General features: G+C 47.7%; 1 protein-coding gene across 3 annotated transcripts in view; it reads right to left on the bottom strand.

Annotated features, from left to right (window-relative positions):
* The window catches only part of Ttc23 (tetratricopeptide repeat domain 23), an 83,214-nt gene that overhangs the window by 3,884 nt on the left and 52,709 nt on the right, over positions 1–26,621 (bottom strand). For all 3 annotated transcript variants that reach the window (XM_038313975.1, XM_038313974.1, XM_038313972.1), the window contains exons 8-9: positions 15,546–15,673; positions 11,226–11,375 (exon numbers count right to left, since the gene is read on the bottom strand). In XM_038313975.1, coding sequence (XP_038169903.1) covers positions 11,226–11,375; positions 15,546–15,673 — 278 coding nt within the window. The remainder of the gene's footprint in view (positions 1–11,225; positions 11,376–15,545; positions 15,674–26,621) is intronic.

Below are 26,621 nucleotides of genomic sequence, written 5' to 3'. Positions count from 1 at the left end.
GGCAACCATGTGGCCCTCCCCCATCTCACTCTCCCTTCCAGAACCCGCTTTCTCTCTCCTTCATGAGCAGGAAGACCTGCGCTGGGTTTAAGAGAGTAGGTCTGATTTTAAGGGCACCAGACACCCCATTTACATATGCATGTTACAATGCAGCTCTCTTGACACCGGCTGAAGCCAGCACTGTAGCATTAGGATTTTACTGTCAATGTAATAAGTCTTTGCGACAGCCTGATCTCAGCTCACTCTGCTGAATAGATGGCTTCTAGAAGCTCTACAACACGGGTGGGATTTCCATCCTACCTCTTTGGTGATTGAAGGGTCTTCTCCCTGGCCCCTAATTCCCTAGGGAAGAGACAATCGGGTCAATAGTTACAAATTCCCAGGAAGAATGAGAAGGTAAGTGGTAAGATTCAGGCAAATTCCCCCAGGCTCTACTACGGGAGGGGTCCCTTCCTTCTAGACCATGCTCTCTGGCAGCATTAGAAGAGGGGAGAGCAGAGTTTGGAGAGGGGGTGAGTTTAGGACTCTGCTCAACAAACAAGTCCTAGAGGTCCCTCCCCAAGATGCTTCTCTTGTTGGCAGAAATAGATGCCCCAACCCAAGGCTATGGTCCCCCACAAAAGACATTTGCTTACAATTCCAGCCCAGGAGATACAAATGTCAAATAGGAGCCAGGGGTCACCACCTTAGCCCCTACCTAGTCTTATCGATGATTCCGGCACCCAAAGAGGCAGGGCAGAAACCTGGGAAATAAAAGCTTGTCCATCTACTTCAACCGATATTTTTCTATTTTTAACATCTCAGGTTAGCCTTAAAATCCCTCAGTAGGGAGGATGACCTTGAAGTTCTGATCATCCATCTTGGGCTGGTAGAGTACTTGCCTACCATGTATCAAGCCCTGGGTTCAATCCCTAGCACTGTATGAACTGAGAGAAGAAGTACATGTCTCTAATCCCAATACTACAGGGGAATTAGAAATCAAGGTCATCCTTGACTACATACGAAGGTCAAGGCCAGCGTGGGCTACATGAGGCCATCGAAAAAAATTAAGTAAAACACTACTATAATATATTAGGTAAATAAAAACAAAACACAATAACCCAATGCATCAAAAAAGAAATAAAAGCACTAATATAAGAGTAAAAACTTTATTTTTCTTTAAAATAAACCCAATACTTTATTTTACATATAACAGTATGATTTGTATATTAAATAACACCATACTAGAATGATTTGAAATAGTTTTAAGTAGAATAAAATGGGAAAATTTCCAGGTTTTCTTTATACTGTTTTCTACTGTCCAAGTTTCTCCCAATTGTAACCTTTTTAAGATTAAAACAACATTTAAATTATATGTCCTAATAGCATAGCGATATTTCATATTTACTAACGTCAGCTAGTGAAAGCCATCCAAAAAAAAAAAAAAAAAAAAAACTTCTGAAAACAGTTTTATAAAAGTAAACTTAGTGTCCTCCAGAGAGGACATCTGAAGACGGGAATGCCGAAGCCCCACCAGGTCTCCCTCCATCTGTTCACGCTGACATCAACAAGCCCAGCCCTACACCGAGGCACCGACGGCACAAACCAAAAGCTCCTAACAAAGGTAAGACCTCACAAGAGATCTATATCCCCTCAGCCTCCTCACCCCTCTCAATGTTGCCTTTACCCCAGGCTGACTTCGAACTGGCTATGTAGCAAAGGATGACCTTGAACTTCTGATCCTCACACCTCCTGAGTGCTGAGATGCAGGGTGGGTGCCCCATGCCCTGTTTACAGGGTGCTGGGGATGCTAGGCAAGTGTTCTACCAGCTGAGCCACAGGCACACTGATATTCTGAGAAAGGCTGTTAGAAGTTTAAAAACAGTGACTCCATAAAAATACAGCAGTGATAGCTGAGGGTGAAGCCCATTGGGGTTACACTCAGTGGGCTGTGCACCAAAAGACCATTTTAAGAGAACGGGAAAACCTATTATAGTTTCTTCTAGAAGCTGTTTAATAGCTGTATACTTATCTGAGGAATACAAATTGAATTCTTTAATGTTCTGCTTCACTTAGCTGAATTTGCTTAAACATTTGTGTGTGTGTGTGTGTGTGTGTGTGTGTGTGAAACCAGTGTGGTGTTTTGATTCTTTTTTTAAAAACAGAGACTATGATAGAGACAAAGTCAATAAATGTTAATTGAAGCACTGGAAACATCTGGCTGAGCTACGGAAAGAGCCTTCAAGCCATGGTATAAGAACATTCTCCACCAGAATAAAGGTGCCCTGTGCTCTATTGTAATGGAAACCAATGTACCCATCTTTAAACCAGCCGCAAATAACATTTCTCAAGTTTTTAAAGTAAAGAACACCGTGGGATTTTAGTGGAATATTGTGTTGCTATTATTCTCTAGTTTTATGCGCACGGACTGCGAGAGTCACAGCCAGGCCTGTTTCTAGTCTTCCTTAAATATCAGACAGAAAGATTCTCCAAGATTTGCAGAGGACACCTGCCTTTCCCTTACTGCAGCAGTCCCCAAAGGGGCCAAACCTCTCTTGTTCACATGGAGCCTGTCACCATCTCTGGCATGCAAGCAAACAAATGGATGATGATTAGCAACTGAACAAGCAGATGAGTTAGAGACAGTTATGTGGCGCTCGTGTGCATGCATGTATGTGTGTGTGCACATGAGGGTATGTGTGGGTGTGCAAGTGTATGTGTGCACATGTGTGTGAAGCCCAGGGGCTGACGTTACATGTCTTCCTCCACTACTCTGCGTCTTATATTTTTGAGACAGGGTCTAGCCTGGCTAGCCAGCAGGTTCTAAGGATATTCCTGTCTGCCTGCCCAGGGCTGGGATTACAGGTGCACACCACCACACCTATATTTAGGTGGGTGCTGGGGATTGAATTCAAGCCCTTATAGAGCAAGCACTCTACCGATGAACCATCTCTCTGGTCCTTTACGTGGCACTTTGAGATGTCACTGGCTTCAGTGATCTGTCAGGGGCTGAACCCTCCGCTAAGAAAGCTTCAATGTGAGCATGACTGGGAACTTTCAGACCTGTTCTCCAGGTGAGGTTGGTAAAGGATGCCTGCTGTTCCTGTTTGGTGCTTTCTCCCAGGAGTGACTCGCATCGCAAGGGGCCGTAAGGGACATCTTGAGCCTGGATGTCGGGTTTTCTAAGTGGCCCAGGAAGCTGAGATGGAGCCACCAGCCTGATGCCTTCCTAGCTGTGTCTGGTCTCTGTGCTTTTGAGCTGATACCCTTCCCAGTGAAGACAGGAGGTAGCTTATGGGCAGCTATGATGTGGGAGTTAGCCAATATACATACCAGCTTAAAAAAAACAAACAACTCCCATATGCAGACTCACATCTATTTGGGATATATTTGGGAGGAACCTCTGAAAACAGGCAGCTCTCAACCAGGGGCATTCTTCCGCCAGGGGCACTGCTGCAGAGGTGGTTTGGGGGTAACTCTGGTATCTCCCATCATTCCTTGCCCTCTGGCTGAGGGTCCTGGAATGACATCATTATTTTTGTGGGGGGAATTCAGATAATGAAAATGCTGACAGAACATGGCCTCTTCATTAACAGAGGCCGTACAACCATGTGTCCATCTAAGGAGTCATTCAAATGACAAGTTACACGACCCCATGACAGAAAATTGAGAAAGACAAGTTTGTCACTCCTGGCAAGAGACCAGGTCAAGCTTGTCAGGCTATTGGCAGTATTTTCCTCGTATGAACTGAAAAACAAAGCCAGAGAAAGTGAAAGGTTTTAAACCACTCTAATGCTAAGGCTCTGGGATCACCGTTCCCCCTCTCGTGTGTGTGCTGTCCATGTTTGTGTGTGAACGAGGGGGGTGCACACGTGGAGGCCAAAGGTCAACGCTGGGTCTCTTCCTCAATCGCTGTCCACTTACTTTCTGGGACAGGTGTGAACCTGGAGCTCACAGACTGTCTAGAATTGCTGGGCAGAGAGTCCCAAGGAGCTTTAGGGTTTCCGCTGCTGTGACAAACGCTGACTAAACGTGACTTGGGGAGGAAAGGGTTGATTCCACTTCACAGTGTGCATTGTCCAGGGAAGTCAGGGCAGGAAGCTGGAAGCAGGAGCTGAGGCAGAGACCATGGAGAGGTGCTGCTTACTGATTTGCTCCCTATGACTGGCTCAGTCTGCTTTCTTACAGCATCTAGAACCACCAGCTTAGTGGTGGCACCACCCACAGAGAGCTGGGCCCTCTCCCATCAATGATCAATCAAGAAACACACCGCAGGCTTGTTCATGGGCCAATCTAGTTGGGGCATTTTCTCAATTGATGCTCCGTCTTCCCAAATGACTCTACATCATGTCAAGCTGACAGGAAACTAGCCAGCACGCTCCGGAAGTGGGACCACAGGTCTAAGGCACCTGTAATTTTACATAGGTGCTGGGAACATAGGTCCTCATGCTAGGCAGGAAGCACTTTACTGGCCGAGTCAGCTTCCCAGCCTGGGCCCAATCACTGTACCCTACACACATTATCTGATGCGAGATTATTACTTCTGTAGTGGATAAACGACTCAGAAACTCAGGAACTGTGCCTCTGTTTCCACATCAACACCCAAGTCTAATATATTAAGAGAAAAGAAGATTCTAGAAACCTTAATGTGCACAGATGTGAAGTGTCCTAAATGCTTAAAGATATAGTGACATATGCACATTTAGTAATGGCTGCAAGGCAGGGAAAAAGACTGACTTGGGGGGTTGACAGCATCAGCTGGAAGAGCTCAGCAGCCAGCACCATGGGGACGGGGTTAGGGGAGGACCCTGGCTTTCCTGAGTCAGTCAGAAACCAGCTCTGTCCCACCTGAGCCCACAACTTCCTCCACACTCGATCCTTCCTGCAGTCACTGTTTGCAGTACAGCGACCCTGTGCCGGCCTGGTGGTAGGGAAGGCGTGAGTCATGTTCTTAGGAGCTTCCAGAGACACAGGGAGACAAAACAGTAACAAATAGGGGCACGACAGGTTGCCCAGCAGATAGGAGCACTTGCTACTCTTGCAGAGAAGCAGACTCAGGTTCGGTTCCCAGCACCTACATGGCAGCTCACAACCATCTGTAACTGCAGTTCCAGGGGATACCACACTCTCTTCTGGCCTCTGTGAGCACCAGGCATACACATGGGGAACATACATACATGCAGATAAAATACATATAGGAAATAAAGCTATTTAAAAATACATGTCATAATAATTTTCAATAAGAACTGAAAGAAGGCTGGATGGTGGTGGTGCACACCCGTAATCCCAGCACTTGGGAGGCAGAGTCAGGTGGATCTCTGTGAGTTCAAGGCCAGCCTGGTCTACAAAGTGAGTTCCAGGACAGCTAGGGCTACACAGAGAAACCCTGTCTCAAGATCTCCTAAGTAAATTGGGAGCATGGGGACCTTGAGGGAGGGCTGAAGGGGGTGGGAGAGGCAGGGAGGGGAGCAGAGAAAAATGTAGAGCTCAATAAAAATCAACAACAACAACAACAACAACAACAACAACAAAAACCCTGTCTCAAAAAAAACACACAGCAAAACAAAACAAAGAGAACTAAAAAAAAAGGAGAAGGAGGAAGAGAAGGAGGCAGAGAAGGAAAAGGAGGAGGAATGGCAGTCAAAGCAGCAGCAACATGGGGCCAAGAGAAAGTAAAAGGGTATGGTGGGGTTGAGGACACATGGACAGTGAAGGTCTTTGTGTGGAGGTGACAGTGGATTAGAGGATCGCTGAGACAGCCCAGTGCAGGCCACGAGGAAGCCGTAAGGGTGAGGTCTCAGCGAGGAGGATGCCGGGTGTCTATGGAAACACACCCTACACTCCCTGGTCTGTCTCTCTCTCCCACACACCTGCAGCTCCCATCCCACAAAGGCAAACAGGCCCCCAGCCTGAGGCAGACACACTGATGGGCAGGTAGGGAGCCTCCAGTGAGAAACACACAGGGAAGGTGAGAAGAGGGACCCTGGGCTGCAGAGGGAAATGGGAGTGGAGGGAGGGTGGGAGGGTATGAGTCACTCCTGAGTGTGTCCTGGTGCTAGCCACGGGTATGGCTACCATCCATATCATCTCCACTCCTCACCTCCAGGCTGTCGAGTGCGGTGGGTTCTGTGTCTTTAGCGACATCCCCTGGCCACTGTCTTGGAGCAAGCTACCATCATCTTTCTCCAGGACAACTGCAACACAGACATTTAGAAAACAAGGGCATCCGCAGGACTCGCTGCCCAGGAAGACCCAGCTGCACACTCCTACACACAGCAGGGCTTCAGTTCTAATGTGGAGAGCCAGGCCCTGGACACCACGGAGTCTGTGTGCTGCCTTCTCTCTTGCCGATATGGAGCTCAGCAATCATGGGGGCTCCTTCTGAACCATGTGCTCTTGGCATCCGCCATCCCTAGCTATGACCCTTTCAGCCTGTTTGAGATCACACTCAGATTGCACTGTTGGGGATTTGGCCTTTTCCTCTGTGCCTGTCCATCACCTATAAAGCTTGATGCCAATGGAGGAACTAAGGCATTGTACGCCTGCTAAACTGCAGTAGGAGTTCTAACGTGGGGAAGGAATGCAGGCCGGCCAATGGGCAGTCTGAATCCACTGTGTTCTGTTTTCTAGGGGACAACAAACATGGAGGCTGGGCTGCCAGGGGTTTGAGGCAGTGGTTTCCTGCAGACCTGAAGTCTCATTTCCTCGAGTCTCCCACAGGCAAGGGAGACTCCACATTTTGCCCACAGCAAGTTAAGAATGAATGATCTTGACTTCTCAGAATATCGGTTCTCATTTTCCTATCAGGCACCTTCAAAGAACTAGTACTTACAGGCTTTTCCAGCATCCCTTCTCCACTGGGGAGTGGAGCTTAAAGAAAATCAACACAATCACGACTTTCATCTCTCTTTTAAAAAAAAAAAGTGTGTGTGTGTGTGTGTGTGTAGGTGTGGTGTGTAGGTGTGGTGTACACACTCACATATGTGATGGCAGGTATATATGTACCATATAGTTGTGCACAGGCTAGAGACAACCTGAGGAGTTGATTCTCATCGTCCACATTTTTGAGGGAGAATCTCCTGCCCACTGCTGCACAGTCTAGGCTAGCTGGCCCAGGAGCTTCCATGGAGTTTCCTAGCCATGAGTCCCGATTCTTCCTAGGAGAATTGGAGCTATGCACTACCATGCTCAGACTTACATTAGTCCTGGAGATTCGAGCTCCTATCCTCCTGCCTTGGTGGCAAGCATTTTGCCCTTGAGCTATCTTCCCAGCTCAGACTTTCCTCTCTTTAGAGAAAGTGGATGGCAACATCCCGACGATGACTCCGGCAGACAATGAGGAAAGCCAGGAGCACAGGGAAACAGGATTACACATGAAAATGAGGTTTCTCATGTGGAGGCCCCTTAGGGACTCTAAATCTGGCTCTGCGTTTCCTGGCACATCCAAGGACAACAACAACATTTCAAATAGGAAAAGTAAATTTTGTGGGGCCGCAAACACAGGCAGATCTGTGCAATGGGGGTCCTCGAGCTGCCCCTGAAACACTACATCTAGGAGGGTTTGAGTGTCTGGCTGGCTGCAGGAAGCCCAGGGACAGCATGGCTTGCTCTCCATGTTGATGCAGGACCATGGGAGACCCTCTTGGTATTGATTCTCCTGTCTATATTTTACAAAACACACCATGCTCCAGCTTGTTCTTAGAGATTGATTATAGTGGGTTTGGGGGGCTGTTATTATCATACAGGAATGCTGAAAGCTGAGACACATGAATAAGCTGAGCCCCACCAAGGACAGTCCTTGATAGGAAGGCCGGATTAAGGCCGGGCTCCAAGTGAACTTCACACTGTGCTTGGGCCTGGTCTATTCCCAAGATATTACTGTCCTAGGAAAGGGTCGTCTCTTTCTGCAGCCTCCTGCCTGGGGGAGAATGTGAGCAATGGTGCCATTCTAGATCAAAATAGGTCTCTATGTTGCCAAAGGGAGTGAGCTTGTGCTGTGGAAATTTCCATCTGGAGCCCACAGAGTTCTCCAATATTCCCCTGCAGGCAGCAGCCTTTAAAAGACAGGTCAATAATTCGGTTTCCTTTCTGGTAATTCAATTCCTTGTCTGCTGTGCTTCTTGGGGCCTTCTTGTTTAGCATGGCCTTGGGCTCACACCTGGGCCATTTAGCACAGGAGGGGGACATCTGGAAAAGTCACACTTGGTGGAGCCTGGCTCCTGAGATGAAAACTCAGAGGGGAGGCTGTTGTGACAAAAACAGGACAAACACTTAGCTAATGGCTTCTAGGAGGCTGCTGGCTTCCCAAAGCCCAGTGCTAAACATGGCCTTTGAGAAGCTCCAGGCAGCAGCTGGCATCAACAGGGCAGACAGTCCTGTCCTCAGACGAGAGCAAGTGGGGAATGAGAACCGCCCCTACCATAGCAGAGCAGGCACAGCGTGCACACACCCTGTCGCTGATGCTGGCGGACGGCCAGAGGGCTTTAGTGCATCAGAGTCACTGCTGTCAGGACCGGTGGTTAATGAGTCCAAAGCAAAGTCACCTTCCACTGTGGGTTTTGGGGTGAGGTGACCTGGAATGTTCTTGAAGCTGAGCTCGTTATCATCCCTCTGGAGTGCTGCAGTGTCAGCCAGAGCGGGATCTGCAGTCCCCCGAGAAAGCTGACAGACAGATTTCCAGACCCTGGTCCCACTCCAGAGACGATGGGATGGTGACAATGATGCAAGAGCACTGAGCTCCGCACCTGCCAATCACTGGGACAAAGAACGAGCGGAGCTTTGCTGAAGAGCAGTGTGTTGGGACACAACCGACTTACATCCGGGCGCCCAGGCCCTCCCCTGCAGACAGTGTAGTCTGCAAGGCTTAGGAAGATGAGAAATGATATCTCACCTGTACCTGCCACATCAAACTGTCCCAAACCTGTGGTTGGAAGGACTACTATAAACTAACTAAATATGAGATTATTTTAAACTTTATACAAATAAAAATATAAAAGTTAAAATTAATTACTTAGAAAATATTATTTATCAAAATGATTCAATTACTAATAGAAAGCTTTAATTGCCCACTTTTGGAAGAATAAATAGAGAACAATTTACAGGAATTTTTCCACAACAAAAGCACCAGCCTAAAGGGTCTCCAGGATATAAAAATTTTCAAACACCATGCATTTTCATATATAAAAAAATAGAAATAGATTTCATAATTATTTCTCTGAAGCAAATACAACATTGATTCTTAAATATAATATACAAATACCAGTGTAAAGACTCTAAAATAAATATTAGCCAGCAAATTCAACATCCGCTATGGCTTGAGAATTTTCCTTGAGAAGCGTGCATTGGGAACTATGTAGTACCCAGTGCAATATGGCTGGGAATGAGTCTCAGTAAGGGTCTACCTTCAGGAGTGGGTTGGTGCTGTTACCTTGAAAAGACTGAATTCAGTCTCCCTCATTTTTCTTTTCCCTTCCTCTCTTGCCTTTCTGATTTTTTTTATCTTTGAATGAACAAACAGAAAGGCCACCATCAGATGTAAGCTGCTTGACTTTCAACTCCCTAGTCTCTCTTCATAAACTTCTCAGCCCCTGACAGTCTATTATAGTACCAGATAGTACAAGATAGACTCAGATAACAGCATTTTAGAAGAATAATCCAAATGACCAAGGGGAAGATTTATCCCAGAAATGCAAGGATGGTTCAACACCACAGTAACATACACCACATGAACATTCAACAACACAGTAACATACACCACATGAACTGAATCTGAAGGGGCTCATGTGATCATCCCTGCTGATGCTGAAAAAAAACTGATAAAATTGATGTCTATTTCTAATTGTAAAAAGACTCGTGAAACTAGAAATCTTAGCATGATAAAAGCACACGGACCTTAGTTCCAAAGCCCACCTCTCTGATACGATGACTCTCTGGAGCCGTTTCTAATAAGACTGGGAAGAAGGCAAGGGAACCCGCTATCTCCTCTATTGCCCATTACTGTGCTGCACGTGGGAGCCAAAGCAACCAAATCAGTGAGAAGCATCGGATCAGAAAACATAGAGTAAAAGCATGTCTATTTGCAAACAGTATAATAGTATATCTAAAAATCTGAGAGAATCAGTGTTCAATTTAAACCAATCAATAGAAAACTAAGCTAGCTATAAAGGTTATAAAATTAAAGCACAAATCCCAGTAATCCTTAGATACACAAAATATATAATAATGAATAAATCTCCACTTACATTAGTAATAACAAAATGCACAGAAATACACTTAAAAAGACGCATTACTTAGAGACGGAGCACTTTTCAATGTGCATGAGAGACAACGCAGAGCAAACGGGATGGCAGCCCTTGTTCCTGGGCAAGACTCAACATCATAAGGATGTCAGTTTTCCCAAAATGGATTTATAAATACTTTAATAAAACAAATTCTTTATGGGAGATATCTCTATCTGTCTGTCTGTCCGTCTGTCTGTCTGTCTGTCTATCTATCTATCTATCTATCTAGGTATATATAGTAGAAAAACAATCAAGTTTCCAGAAACCCTGATGTTTTATGGGAAAAGCCATGAGCTGTCTTGTATTTCTCACATTAAATCATTCCACAGAATCTCCATAACTTAAAATGTGAAATATTGGCACCTAAATAAAAGGAGATTAGCAGACCAGGACAGAAATTCAGAAGCCAGCTCAGTGCATGTGGGAATTTAGTGTATGGTGGAGGTGTCATCCTAAGTCTGTGTCTGGGGCAGTGCTGAACTCCTTGATGAAATGGTGACGGACAAGCCAATAATCAGGGCATTTCTGCTATGGGTATTGGGAGGAAAAAAACTGATACCTTATACCAGCTACATAAAACAAACAAGCAAACAAACAAACACACAGAAACTCTAGGTTCAAAGGAAGGGTAGAAGAAAACAAGTACGAAAAAGTTCTTCATGAACTGGGCATGCAGAAAGACCACAATAACGAGAAAGGCTTAGTAAGTTAAACTATAAAATATTCTAAAATATTTGCATCGTTAAGCATGACTGATAATTCAGTTTTTGAATCCATGTATCTTAGAGGAACTCTTTTACCCCAACCCCAACATCAGTTTAAATCTACCACAAAAGTGATGCCCTTTTACCTAAATAAGCCATTATACATTTTAAGTAAAAATGTATAATGTACGGTGGAGGGAAAGGCCTGGACAGGGAAAGTGAGGGAGCGCTCCCCTTGGGTCAGTGCTGGCTTCTACTTTACCTTCTTTAGTTTCATGTGTGCTCCGCTGTGGTTTCCCTGTGCCAGGTCTGCCCTGCCCAGGAACCGGTATGTTTCTGCCACCTCGGGGCTGAAGTCACCAAATGCTCCGACTTTGGCTTCCAGGGACTCTCGCAGGATCATGGTCGCTCTCTGAGAAAAGGACAAAATGCTGTGTGGTTTGAACGTTCAAAGGATTGCTTTGTGGTTAAAGGCGATTGCTATTGTTCCTGAGGACCCAGGTTTGGCTCTCAGCACCCACATGGTAGCTCACAACCTCTGTAACTCCCTTTCCAGGGGATCCACCATTGCCCTGCTCTGGCTTCTGCAGGCATCAGGCATACACAGATATACACAAAACATACACAGATATACATGAAGCAAAACACACAGAGACATGCCAAGATAGAGATAAATAAACCTTTAAAAAAAGTTCAAGGACTAAGTAAGATCTGTGCCTCTCAGGAAAATCATGAATTGATACACATTTAACGTTTTAAAGACGTGTTCTTAAGAGCTTGCACATTGTCTTCTGGTTAAACAAGAGGCAAGGAAACTCACCTGGGCAGAGGAGGTACAAACCACAAAGACAGAAAGCAGTGTGAACACCGTGTACTATGGCTAGAACCTGGCCCGGCTAGCAGCACGCATAGAGCTAGGCCGCATGGGGCCCTTCTGTGTCGGGGGCTCAGTTTATGTGTGATCTTCTTTGTACTTCAGACGTACACAACCTTTTCTTCTGACCCAGAACAGCAGCTGAGAACTTCCCCGTTCCTATAGGGCTCATCCGTGGTGGAGCTGGAATCTTGTTTCCCTGGCCCTTTGTAGGTCCGGGTTCTTCTCCCTCCATGCACACTACCCCTCTCGCAGAAGAGAAAACCAGGCTGGGCTGCGGTTCCTACTTCCGGACTTCCTGTTCTCTCGGAGAATGCTCAGGGAGCCAAGTAAACATTCCACGGGGCATGCATGCTATCTTGCTTTGCTTGCTTTGTTTGTTTATTTATGCCAACATGGAATAGAAAAATCTGAGTTGGTCAGAAAACAATATTTCCTGATTATTAAGTTTTGCAGATACCAAGATGTACGGGGGGGACTCTGAGCTTCCAATACATCCTGAAATTCTTTCCAGATCTTCCACATGAAAATATAGCTACGGCTGTACAACATGAACGTCGAATTCAACAGCCAAATAAAGTAAGGACCACAGAAAGGGGTACCCATAGCACGGCCCTGTGTGCACGTGTGTAGAGGGGAGGTGGGAGGGGGGGACGGGAGGGAGCCAGGCACGTCCTGATCCTGTGCCACAGACAGGCAGACGTATGAATGAAGAACACTGTTCCTCTTTGGCAGTCACATTAGTTAGGGACTGGGGCTGGCACATTGAGGGTGGTGATGAGCAGAAATGAATTCCTTAGGCAAAGCGACTGTGTAACTTGCCAAGTATGGCTCATGAAAGCGCTCAAATGTCCAGGATCTCCACGAAGGCCTGCCTGTGCCCATCCCCTCCCAACACTGGTTAGTAAGGACTTAGATGGAAGTAAGAGTGGGCGAGGTAGTTCTTCCTGTGGGATACGACTCTTGGGCTTTGAGAAAGCCAGTCAGTGATGGGGGAAAGGGCAAGGGGTCCCTTTCCTGAATGAAGGAAGCCTTTAACACTGCTTCAGTTGCCTAGGGAGACTAAAAATGGATGTGTATTAAGTTAAAAGGCATGTTCTGATGACAACGGAAAACAGACGGTAAAACTTAACGGTGAGAACCAAGAATTCCTAAGACTTAGATGAGAGAAGAGGACATGGGCACACGAGAGCCCAGGAGAAGCACACAGCCTATGTGCGGCTATTAAGTAGACTGATTTGACCATAGCAAAGCATGTAGGGAAGAAGGGAGAAACAAGACTGGTGGATGGTTAGCTTCTGTGAGGGACACAGGTTTGTCTTTCCTCATGGAGTATCTTAGTCTGCAGCAGAGTGGCCTTCACTTACTTTTTATTGTAAAAACCATTTCCTCCCCAGAGGTTACCTTGCTGCTGGTGCAATAGGCCATAACCACATTTGGGATGGTTTAGGTAAAGCACCATGCTCCTCTGTGCCAAGGTCCTCAGGACCAGCTCTTGTGGGACTCTGCTGGTGAGAGATGGGCACACAAGGGTAAAGAGAACAGGAGGCCATCATGCATGGCTCGGCAGGCTGCGCCACTGCAGGGGTACCTGGCAGGAGAAGGAGAGCTGAACCTTTGGCCATGCTGCATTCTCTCAACCATGTCCCTGGCTTGGCTGTGTGCACCTAAGAAAGGGGCAGCTTTCCTCTCCTTGCAAACATGCAGAAGGGCATGGAATGGTTGTGGAATGAAAGAGCCAGTTTGCTCAAATCTCCAAGTCTGGGAGAGCAAGGCACATCTTTAATCAAGTCTAATAACTGATGTGTGACACACTAGGAGTGACCCTGGGCATTAGCTGCCTCTATACTGCGGCAGAAAGGATGGGAACCAAGACTGACTACACGGATTGTGGAAGCTAAGAGTCAGCTGGCCATCAACCAGGCATCTGTTCTGAATCTGTTCATTAACTCCACCAAACAAGAAGAGCCTTGCCCTCATAGAACTCAGCCTGAGTCTCTGAGCAACATTAAAGAGCCATGTAAATTTACACTGCAAATATTTTACCATGTCAAAGGGATTCTGTAAGGAAGAATCAGAAGAGTCCAACGCAGGTAAGGGAGGGGAGGCAGGGAGCTGAAGGACAGATCGCACTAGCCTGGCATGAATCCGGGAGGGCCTACCAGGAAGAAATGGAAGAAGAGACCAGCCTTGGGGTGGGGTAGAATGTTAGAAAAGGGCAGTGTGGGCTGAGGAGATGGATCTGTCTTTGAAAGCACCTTCAAGCATGAGGGTCTGAGTTCAATCCCCAGAACCCACATAAAAAGGCTGGCTGTGGTGCCATGCACTTGCCATCCCAGAGTTAGGGGAGGCAGAGATGAAAGGCTCCCTGGGGCTTGCCGACCAATCAGTCTAGCCCAACTGGGGAGCTTCAGGCCAATGAAAGACACTGCCTTTAAGGAGGTGGGAGGCCTTCTTGAGGATGCTATCTGAGCTTGTCCTCTGCCCTCCACGTGTGCTCAGTATGTGCACACACATGCACCTGCACACACATGAACATACAGACACACATGCATTAAAATAAGAAAGCTATTATTACAGGAAATTAGTTTAGGGAGAGGAACAAAGTGAGCCCAGAAATGTCAGCAGAATCTAGACATTAGAAGGGCCATTTGCGGCAAGGGCATTAAAGGTCAGTGGGGAACCAATGAGTGCTCACTATCAGGGGTGCTTTCAAAATCTGAACAGATCACACAAGTGGGAACAAAGCCCCTGGGAAAGGGAAGGTGCTAGAGAGGTCCTGACAAGAGATGGTGCCTGGTAGGAGGGCAGATGTCAAACCCCACGAGTATGAAGGACATTTGGAGAATCAGGGACCTGTGAGGTCCCCAGAGGACCAAGGCTCTGTGGTAGGAATCTGAGGCCCTGGCAGGGCCCCCTGTCTTTGGTTGGGTGGATTCAGAAGAACAGGGAAACACTAGTGGATCTGCCTGGCAAACTGAAGGCGTGCAGAATAAAAGCCCGTGTTCCTTAACTGAGAGAAGAGAGATGAAGGATGAGGAAAGAGTCCCCAGACAACAAAGAAAAAGCACGCTTTATCTTCATCTTCAAGATTTGCTATGCTAGACTGAAAACACACTTGCGCACACACAAACATGCACACACACTCATGTGTACACACACACACACACATACACACACACACCAAATCTCTACTATTCTTTCTGGAGCTGCAACAATTTACAGGGAACAGATAAATTTTTTTAATATAATACAAGCTCGGACAAGTATAAGCTCTGGTTTTGATCCACTTTTCTAAGCCACATAGAGCATGCCTTTACAGACCAGCAGTAGAGAGAGTGAGCTGAAACATCTGTGCTGTGTAGTTTGCCCTCAGATATGAAAATTCCATTCAATACTCAAAATAAGACACCGACGGCCACACGCCATCCCAGCTGGAAGAACCACCTGTAGTGAGTAGGGGTTTGCCCGCTGAGTTCTCAAGGTCGCAATCCCTTGTGATCTGTATAGTTGGATGCAGCATTTACTTTCTCACAGTTTGGTTTCTAAGAGAAAGTATGCAGATGCTCCTTGATTTATTTATCTGGCTCTCCCCAGAGGCTAGGACATCCCTGAAGATATTATGTGCCTGATAGATGCTTGAAGACTGAAGGCGTAGTCTTTGCACCCGTGTGAACAGCTTGACAACTGTGATCTAAATCCACTTACTTCTTTTTGTCCAGTGATTTGCAGAAAATTGCAAAATTCGTCTTGAATCAAAAGGAACTTGGCTCTTCCTGCTCCTTCGGAATCCTTCACATGAGTCATGCTCTCCTGGAAATACTGCTCGGCCGTATCTGAGAAGAGCACAGAATGCCACTTTTGAAAATAGCTCAAAGATCCGAAGCAGAGATGGAGAGAATATTCCGTGAGTGATGGTGAAAAGTTTAAAAATAAGCACTCGGCCAAGAGAAGCCAGTTCAAGAGACTCTCCTGTGCTCGCTAATCTGCTTGTTTTAGCAGAAACTATTTTCACCTCAGAGGGACACGGCAATTCACATTCTTATTTTTCAGACATCTCAGTGTTCGTGGCGAAAGTGTTGGGGGTGGGGACTATCCCAGACCTAAACACACTAGAGGATTTTCATGTGGCTAGATCGTTATCTCTGCCTAGAAATAAGTCACTCCTCACAACTCATATAGTTTTGTGGACTCTTGACTGCAATCTTGCTATAGATTTCCATAACACATACACACAAATATCACACAGAACAACAACACACATAGAAAATCGGACTGATACACTACTGTAGAAAAACCCCAACCATTCTAAACTCTTCAACACGTGGACTAATAAAACAGGAGTAGTTTGACATAAGCCCCAGCCATATGAGTGAGAGAGGGGGCCTGGCAAACGCAAAGGGAACTGAGCCGCAGAGCTGCGGCTGCACGCAGCCCTGTCATTATAACAAGTACCTGAGATAAACCAGCATAACGTGAGGGACAGTTAACAGCGCTCATGCTCTCTGAGGTTCCAGCCCGTGACCCAGCGGCTCTGCGGCTTCTGGTGATGGTGTGATGGGCAAGGCTAAGTGTGTCACAATAACTAAGAGTGAGAAGGATCAGGGTTCCCAGCCTCACTGCCTAGAGATTCTGCCACCTGTCAACAGTGCCAGAGACTGGGGACCAAGCCTTTAACTCCCTGGGGTCTTAAGAGGACATGTAGCCAAAGTAGCCAAACCTTGGCAAACAGGGAGCTTGTTGAAGTTAAACAGTAAAAGGAAAAGTGTCAGCTCAGGGACCCCAAAGCCAAATTCTCAGCACAAAGGAGATTTGTTTGCCCCAGAGGGACAGGGGGCAGGGATAAGAGATAAACACAGGAGATAGAGGACAAAGGGATAAGAGGGGAGGGGTAGCGGTGTTTCCCAGAGGGACAAAGGGCAGCCTATAGATAGAAAGGGGACAGAGGTGGCACACAGGCAAATGGCGACTTATAAAGGGTTGGGGGGAGCCCTGTGTCAGGATGAGGTATTTAATTTGAATTGGGCATGTTAATTAGGTGAGCCAAAGGGGGCTTCTGATTGCTGGACTTCAAATAGTTTGATAGTTGGACCTTGGTAGTCAGCCTCAGGAGGAGGAAGTGACCAAATAAAGGAGCAGAATCTGGGGCTAGCTATAGGAATGCAATCTAATGGATTTTAGCAAGGCAGAGAGTATGGGGGGAAAGGGCAACGCCTGCCAGAGCCATGCTTGCCTTGGTCAAGCCACCAGGGTCCCTTCAAACAGTCCACGGACTTAGAAGAAAATAGTATATTCACTCAGTGTTTGGGTTCTCCAAGCCTGAGCAGGACCGGGGACGAGACCTGAAGTCCGTTTGAATGGTCAGAAACTGAGTAAAGCTCCCTGCCCAGAGCCAACCTGGTGCTTCTAAGATGTCTCCACTGCTGCTCATTCCTGAGGCCCTGGGCCAAATCTTGAGTGTGACTGAGGTCCTAAGTCTCTGCTGGCTTTTAGAGAGCGAGATCATCCCTTGGGCCAAACTTGATCACACTGGCTTTTGCTTTGTTTTCTGCGACAGGGTTTCTCTGTGTAGACCAGGCTGTCCTCAAACTCACAAAGATCAGCCTGCCTCTGCCTCTAGAGTGCTGGGTCTAAAAGCATGAGCCACCACACCTGGCTCATATGGGTGTTTTCAACATAGAAAATTTTGTTCTGCTGGTGGCAGAAAAGGAAGTCAGAGACACTTGGAAGCTGTTACGGTTTGGGTCTGGATGGCCTTCTAGTGGTTCATAGGCTAAAGGCCTGTTTTCCATTTTATGGAGCTTTAGAAGGTGGTGGGGCCTTTAAGAGGCTCCTGAGGTGTGCACTTGAAGGTAATATTGGGGCCCAGGCTCCCTTTTCTCTCTCCTTTCTTCCTGGGTGCTATGAGGTAAGCAGTTAACTCTGCCATGTGCTTTTGCCATGGTGTTCAGCCTGCCACGGGCCCAAAGCAACACAAGTGGAGACTTTTGACCCATGAGCCAAATAAACATTTCCTCTCATTCAGCTGTCTGTCCCAGGAATTTGTCACAGCAGCAGAAAGTTGACCATCTCGGAAGCTTTAGAGGGGCGGGATGACAAGAAAGAAGTTCTCTATCACTGACCTGGACAAGGACCCCAGAAGATTCACTGGCCAACAAGAAAGCAAGGGCAAGTCCTACAGCTGTAAGAGACCCAAATCTGCTAACAACAGGAGGGCGGGGCCCTAGATGACGATGGAGCTGGCTGGCGGCTCACTTATAGCCTGAGCAGAGAAGTCAGCTTTGCTGTACCAGCTACCTGACCCGCAGGGCCAGCAGCTAGTAAACAAGTCCTTAAATAACAAGAATCATTTGTGCTTATGTTTGAAGTGTGCATGTGTGCATGCATGTGTGTGTGCATGTGTGTGCGTGCATGAGTGTGCGTGTATGTGTGCATGTATGTGCATACATGTAGAGGCATCCCTACGCATGCGTATATTGAAGTCAGAGCCTGCCACTGTGGCATCTTCTTCCATTATTCTCCACTTCATTATTTCTGGAATACTCGGAGGCAAGGTCTTCACTGCTTACAAAGTTTTCCATTTTGTCTAGACTAGCTGCTGGCAAGTCCCAGGATCCGCTAGCCCACGCTGGGCTTAGAGTTGAGGGCCACCATTCCTGGCTTTTACATGGGTGCTGGAGGTCTAAACCTAGTTCCTTATTCTTTCCCAGCAAGCACTGCATCCTCTGAGTTATCTCAGTTACAATATGTGTATGTAACAGAAGAATATACATGTGGAAAATATAACCTGCAAAGTTGATATTGCTTGGATACATGCTTTACATTAGTTTGGAATTAAACAAATCTTAAAGAGCAAACAAGAAAGAAAAATACAGCCAGAGCGATGTTTTAAATGTTGAGTCCTCAGATTCATGTTAAAATTCTAATCTCTAAGGTGATAGTATTTCCAAGGAGAGTCTTTTAAAGGTGATTTGTCATGAGGAAGGGAACCCTCATGAATGGGACTTGTGCCACTGTGAGTCAGACGGACAGTTGCCTTGACTCTTTGTGGAGAGCCAGAGGAACAGAGCTGTCTGTGAACCAGAGGCATCCCTACCTTGACCTTGAGCTTCCCAATCTCCAGGATTTTGGAAAACAATTATTAAGCCACCTAAACTGTGGTGTTTTGTTGCAGCGGCTGGAGCTGATGAGCTCCGCCAAAGGCCTCTACAATGGAAATGATTAGAACTGCACAGGTCTGAGTGGAGGCTTTGAGCCTCAGAGGGAAAAGGGTATTCGAGACACAGGTTCAATACAGTGATGAACACGCTCACTAAAATGAAAAGCTTCTGTTTATTAAGCAGTTGCATGCCCGTTTTCATAGTTGTTAGCTCCGGGCTTCTCTCATGCCAGCTGAAAAACACATGCGTCAGAAGTAGCAGGCAGCCAAGATGGACACTGAGCAGACAGAGACACAATGGGAATGGACAGACTGACCCAAAGACACAGAAGCCTTGGATTGTGTGCTGATAAGCAGTCCTGCGTAGTGCAAGCTCTAAGAACAAGGCTGAAATTTGCAGTGGGAGTCTTGGGTGCTGAGACACGATCCAAGCACATTCCTTCCTCCCATGAGATCTTCAGAAAGGGCAGAGGTAAACACCTGGGGAAAATGTCTTCCAGACAGACACAAGGGCAGAAAACTCGGGTCTGGGAACGAGCCGTGGTCATCTGCAAGGTTCCTGCCACTTTGTTTCCCAGGCTCTTCAGGGGGAATCAACAGTAACTGATCTGGACATCCCTAACTTTCTCCCAGACCAGCAGGTGCATTCCTATGGTAGTTTTATGGGAGAAGGTACTCCCACATGGAAGACATCATCTCTTTCCTGACAATGATACAAAGTATTGACTCTGACACTCACTTTGATAATCTGATGACAGTGTTGGGGGCGGTGCGGCGTTTATTTTATAGATCAAAGCTTAACACGAACATTCCAAGTCTGATGAGACTGGGGTTTCCTGGAGTGGAGGGTACTTGACAGTTTGATTTTCTAACTAATTGGGAACCAGTAAAAGAGTGTAGGCCAATCCTTTGAGAGTAAAGCAGAACTGGTAGGATGGGTAGGCCTGGTGGTATATGACAGTAACCCTGGCACTTCCTGTCCTTGGTCTGTTCCTGGAAGGTCTCTTAGTCAAAGGAGAAAAATAAGGCTAGGGAACAGAAGGTCCCTGATGGCAGGTATCACAGGCAAGCCGACCCAGTCTGTAATGAAATGCCAGGACCTTTGTTTCACGGGATGTTCCAGAGCACAGGAACAAAGGGGGTCTCAGGTATTGACACTGACATCCCTGTCTGTAAATCTAAAATCATTCTATCTCTATCTGTGATAAAGGGAAACTCTTTCATTGCAAGAACCTGACTTACTCTCTCACCTTTCCACGGCCCTAAGTGAACTGCAAACCATGGTTATGTGGCTGGTCTTTGAGGAGAGAGCAAACCACGTTAGTCCAGAGCAGAGGAGTGTGTCCTGACAGAGAATGTTTTCCAGGGTTAGGAGGGAGAGCACAGGCTCCCCAGACTCATCTGGAACAAGCGATAAGAGAGTTTCCAAAGAGACAGGAAGCCACGGCCTCTGGACAGGAAGTCATCTATCTCCTAGCATGTTCCTGTGTTCTGTGGTTGGGTATGACTTCACAGAGAACCAGCAGGCAGCTCAGTGTTCTTGCACATGGCCGCCCTTAACTTTAAAAAGCACTTCTAGAATCCTCTGTAACCTGATGCCAGGAGCCTGGGCAAAGATGAAGTCATGCCCTGAAACATGGGAGCGTGACTCAGCTGGTAAATCTGAGCCCTGACAGCAAAGGTGAGCCAGGACCATAAATCTCCTGCCATTCCCACCACAGCCGAGGGTTTGGGTTGTCTGTGAGCTCCAGCAGGAGGAGGGAATGATGCTGTGGACAGAGACTTTGACTGGCCCTACAGATGGCTCCATCTGGGGACTTGAAGCCAGGTAGACTTGAATGAAGAGGATCATAAACAAAGGAGACAAAACTTTGTTCAAAGAGCCAGAAATTAGAGGGCTGCAGAGAGGTCCATTGATGTTGGGAAGCTTAAAAAACTGTGTCTGTGTCTATGTCTGTGTGTGTGCGCGCGTGCACGCATTTATTTGTATGTGGGTATATCGGTGCCGTGCATCTGTGACTGAGGACAACTTGTAAAAGATGGTTCTGCCTTTCTACCATTTGTGTCCCCGTGGTCAAACCCAGACAGTGGTAGTAACCAAACTCAGGCTTGGTGGTAAGCACGCGTCCCCTCTGAGACGTCTCTCTGGCCCTGGTCAGGAACTTCTAATCAAAATAAATTCCAGTTCACCTGGGCTTCATTTGCCTGAGGCTGTTCTGAGGCAGGAGGAGGGGTGGTGAGGACAGCATCGTTCTGTGGGAGGGCTGCCCGGACAATGTGGCAATTATCTTTGTAACAGTCTCAGAAAGTAGTCTTTACACTAACTGCGGACGTTTCTAATCCTAGCCTGACCTTCACCCAGCAAACTGACTGACCCATTGAGATCATGGTGGGCGCTTCTACCCCAAGCTACCCATCTAATGGGGCCATGGCGGGGTGGGGGGAGGCCTGGGGACTGTTCCCTTGCTTTTCTCACACATCTGACCCCACACAGTGGGAGGCTGGGCTGTTAAACTTGCTGTACAATCTGGGGAAGTTCATCTGTTTTGCTGAGGGCAGATATGTATCAGAAAACACGGTGGCTACATGGGCACCATGCCAGAAGAAGCTTGCAGGCCATAAAGGTGCCGAGTGCCTTCACGGAGCTTGACAAGGGGCTCAGACACCATGGGATCTGCTTATGTTGGGGCTCCTCGCTACTCAGAGCTGTCCAGACTCCCCATTTCTACTCCTCTACCACATAGAGTGCCATGCAGAGCCACACCAACAGAGGTTAGGCATTTTGCAAACTTAGATCTCCAGTCCCTGAGTTTAGGGAAGGGTATGTGTTCTCCACAGAGATGCCTTAATAAAAAACCTTTTTCAAAAGCATCTGTGTATAAATAGCACTTGTTTGTTTTTTTTTTCGGAGACATTCTGAACACAAATTAGATGCTGGTGACTAAAAGGACGACCCAGGCCTTGTGAACGTGACCATCACAGGCTGTGCACTTTGGCCAGCACAGAAATGGCACAAAGGGGCCACAGGCCTCACTCCAGATACACAGGGAAGAAGGCAGCGTCCAGGTAGGGTTCCTGAGGTTTCTGCGCCAGGCTGGGTTCCTCTCTAGGAAAAAGGTCCAGGCATCTAGGCTTGGGGTCAGTGACAGGCCACCCTTTCCTTCCACTGGCCCCAAGAGCTGCTGATAGAGCAGCCCCTACCTGTGCTCTCGGGCTGGGTTATTTGTTCCACTAGCACTAGGGATGTGACAGTCACAGTGTGACCTCCTCTCTGGGTGGAGGATATGGGAAGGAGGCAGTGTGTAGTCTCCATTCTAAAGCCTTGGCTGCCTTTAATTTGACGAATGACCTTGCACTCCAGTTCTCTAGATTGAGGATGACTTCCAGAAGTTTCTGAAAGGGGAATCCTTCAGTGTTGGCAAAATAAACAAACAAACAAACAAACAAAGAAACAAAAAAGCCAGTAAGAAGATCCCTTTCCTTCTCTTGGCCACATCCATTTCTCCCTCACTTCCCAAGGGGCTCAGAGCAGGTGTGGAAAGACATCTGCTTGTGTTGCTCACAGGCAGACAAGCGCAGGCTGGTCAGGTATTCTCATTTGCAATGAGCCCTGCGCAGAGCGGTGCGGGGGAGGAAGGTACTCTCAGAGCACATGGGGCTCTAGGGTATGGGAGGTTTGAGGAGGAAAAGGAGATCAAGAGTGGCAACATCGGGATGAAGGGACATAGAGAGAAAGTCACCAGAGGTGGTGTCTCTCCATTCCTGCCAGCAGGACTATACCACACCATAGCTCCACCATGGCGGCCACAGGGGAAGGACTGGAGGAAGCAGCTGAGGAGGGCCGCAGGAAGGTGAAGGCTGAGGACAGTGGCTGCTCCCAGGTGCCCTGTTACCTGCTAGGAGTCCCCAGGCTCCAACAGCTACAAATGCCTGGGGCCACCTGACTTACCGTCTCTCAGGACACTCAGAGTTCAAGGAGCCTTGTAACAGGTAACCACCGGGTAGAGGAGGGGTGGGGTGTGCCCACAGCAAGCAGAACAGGGAGGACACAGGAGGAGGAGTTGAGGAAAAGAGGAGGCGTGGAAGGTCAAGGAGACCAGTAATGACTTTAAAAAAGAAAAAGCTTCAGAAACACCTTTGTAAAAAAATTTCTACCTATGCAAAATGTAGGGAAAGGCTAGGACCAGTGGGGAATGGGAAATATATGTATTTGTATAGAAGAAATTATACACAGGGAGCCCAGTTACTCAGAAATCCCTGTGCCTCGGCTCCAACAGGGCAGACACCGTTCCTTCTGCTGTCTTGGGACTCAGAAGAACTCCTTAGCCTGCTGGCGCCTAGGACCACATGGGGCCATTTCCAAACAAGGCTGCCTGCACTGAACAGGCCCTGAAGCACGAAGGTTACACTGAAATGTACTTGGCTTGGGACCATTTCATCTTAATATCCTTAAGGAGAAGCATTATAAACACAAGGCCAAGGCCCTGGACACTTAGCAGGGTTGGGAGAGCTGTTAATACCAAGTTTGTCTATGGCTGCTCTGGGAAGCTGGCCAGGACCAGGTTAGTGACATTCCACGAGCCTGAATTGGGAATCTTCACGCCAGCACAAGCCTCCCAGACTTCTAGGGCAGTTTTGTCTGCACGAGGAATGCAGGGTGGCGCAGAGCAAAGGCACCAGCTCCGGCACGTGGCCTGAGACACTTGCGTCTGGGCCAGTGGTATCGCCTATGAGCAGACAGTGCCTTCAATGGACATCCAGTAGGAGAGCAGGAGCGGACTGGCAAGACGGGAAAATTCTCAAATGGGAAATTAGGCTTTTTAAAGATTCTGTTGTACGTTTGTTTTTTCTCCAAAAGCAAAAGCTAAGCCAAAAGTCTATGTCAGTATGTTAGGTACAAACAGGTTTAAAAGAACAAAGGCCAGATTGCCCCGTGATACTCTGAAAGACATGCAGGTTCACTTCTGGGGGATCTGGCTAGGACTGTGGGGGCCAGAAGTGACCACAGACCAGGTCAGAAAGTCCTCGGTGGGTGAGAGCAGGGGCAGGAATGGGGTGGAGATAGAGATGGACTCTCTCTGTTTTCACAATAGTCCTCCTCCCTTTTTCCTGCAGGGGGCAGCAGAGGCCTGGACAGTCCTTGGCCCTGGGTGGGAGTCTCACAGCCTCGCCTGTGAGCGGGGACTGTGCTTGCTTGGTCTCCAGCCCTATTCCCTGCCTGCTGTGTCTATCCTGTTCCTGCTTCCAGAGGGAAGCTGAATCCCTGGGCCCCCGTCAGGCTGTTCTTGCTCGGCGCGTGCCACACAGCATGCTTGCAGGCACAAGCTAGGACAAAGCCTGGGTCTCCATGCGCTGGCTAGGCCACTTGGTTTCCAGTCTTGTCTTCATCTGCCACTGAGGGAGCAAAGACTCTGACAACAGCAGCCTTCAACAGTTGGAATAATTGGGTGGGGGTGGGGGAGGGGTTCCTCCACACAGGTACTCATTTCTGATTTACTTGGGCCACGGAAACGAGAGTCTGTTTGTTTTACATAGCTGTTTTGAGGTCCACATTGCTGTTGGACAACGGGCATGGCATGTCCTTCTACCCCATGGGCTTCTCTGCCAGCATCCTCACTTAGCATGTCCTTAGCTTAGCTTTCGTAGCCAAATTGCCCATCAAATCACCACTATTATTATTAGGGTGGTAGTGGTCCTCTGATTGGCAGGTGCTGAATCTGAAAGGGACCAATCAAGGAGCAGCCCTCAGGCTCATCTGGACTTGGTGCGGAAAGAGGGACAGAGGCAGGCAGAGACAGAAAGGAAGAGCTTCTCCAGGACGACAGAACGTTCTGGTAGGAAGAACTGCCTGTGGGAGCATCTTTGAAACGCTGGAAGGGATGGCAAGCTTCTAGGGCTGTGGAAGGCATTGACAGCAGTCGGAGAAAGTGCAATGGCTGCACACAGTTCTCACGCTGCTGCAGCTGCCATCGCTGAGGCTCCTGGAGTCACTTCACCCTGTCCTGTCTTCAGCCCCGCCCACTCTCCTGCCATTCCACTCCTCATACACCTCGCGGTGCTCATGGGACATGAGCTCTTTGGATGCCCAGCAAGAAGTGCTCTGGTCAGCCACGGGGGCTGAGGGTAGACCTTGTGCAGGCTTCTGGGTCCTGGTCCTTCCCAGAGGCTCTCCACACCCTTGTCTTCAGGCTGCCCTCACTTATCCAAGGTCCCATGTTTGCTCCAAACTCCACAGACTCTTGCACAGAGGTAGGGAAAGAAAGGAGGAAGGTATAGGGCCAGTCCTTACATATAGCAAATGATAAAAAGCATCTGGGGATGACGCTCTGGGCGCAGACCTTGATACTCAATGGCTTGGAAAATCATGTTTTCTATTGACTAAGAATCTTCATCCAAAACTGGAGCTAAGGAAAGCAAGGCCAGTGTGTCCGATGAGGGATGAGTCATTTAGTACACACATCATCTGTACCATGGCGGTGCTCCTATCACCCCCACTCTGTAAGGGAGGCAAACCCAGCTGTATTTATATATATACATTTATATATATATATGTATAAATATATATACAAATATATATTTATATACTACACACACACACACACAAAACTCAATTTGGATTACCACCGATTCTATGAAGGGCAAAGCAGATGAGTCTAACAGCGCTTTGGAACAATACCCTCACTGTGCATAATTTCTGTTGGCCATCATTCAATTCCTATAGTCAACAAAAGGGAGTCCACTGTGTATTGGGTAGGGCTCAGAACCAGAATAGCCTCCAGACAAAAAGACCGTTTTTAGCCTTTGCCTCTTCCATCTGTGAGTTGGGGTCATCTCTCAGAAGAGACCATTGCCTTCCTCTACCCGTTTTAAATGCTCAGAACCTACCAGTTGTCTTAACTTAGGAACAACCAAGATGTGTTCTCACCTTAAGGTTTTGGTGGCTCAATTTCCCATCGAATTGCCACTATTGTTACCAAGATGATAGGTGTTTCAGGTGTCCTCTGATTGGTAGGTGCCCAAATCTGAAAGGGGTCTAACAGAGAGCCCACCTGGAATTTGTCATTTTGGTATAGAGCAATGGAGAGAGAGGGGGAGAGAGAGAGAGGGGGCGGAGGGGGAGGGGGAGGGGAGGGGAAGGGAAGGGGGAGAGAGAAAGGGAGAGAGGGAGAGAGAGAGGGAGAGAGGGAGAGAGAGAGAGAGAGAGAAGAGAGAGAGAGAGAGAGAGAGAGAGAGAGAGAGAGAGAGAGAGAGAAGAGAGAGGGGGGGGGGGAGCGGATACCGCAGGAAACAAGGACAACAGCTCTGACAATAGTGACAACTGAAAGCAGGAGCTGCTGCTCTCAAAGCTGCTGCTGACACCTTTAACATGAAGCCCGTAGAAGCAGGGCATGGCCTCCAGTTTTACAGACACTCCCACAGCAAGTTCTTCCCACCTATGACAAACGTCCGCCAGAAGCTACAGGTCTGGACCCATGGTGGTTCACCGTGTTCTTAAGAGGCTGAGGCAGGAGGACTGCCTGCCTTGACTGAGTTTGAAGTCAACCTAGGCTACAGAGTAAAACTTTGTTTCCAAAAAATAAATATCCGCTGGGTAGTGGTGGTAATCCCAGCACTCGGGAGGCAGA

Source organism: Arvicola amphibius, chromosome 12 (assembly GCF_903992535.2).
Source record: "Arvicola amphibius chromosome 12, mArvAmp1.2, whole genome shotgun sequence".
Classification (NCBI taxonomy): domain Eukaryota; kingdom Metazoa; phylum Chordata; class Mammalia; order Rodentia; family Cricetidae; genus Arvicola; species Arvicola amphibius.
This window is presented reverse-complemented; position numbering and strand designations above follow the sequence as displayed.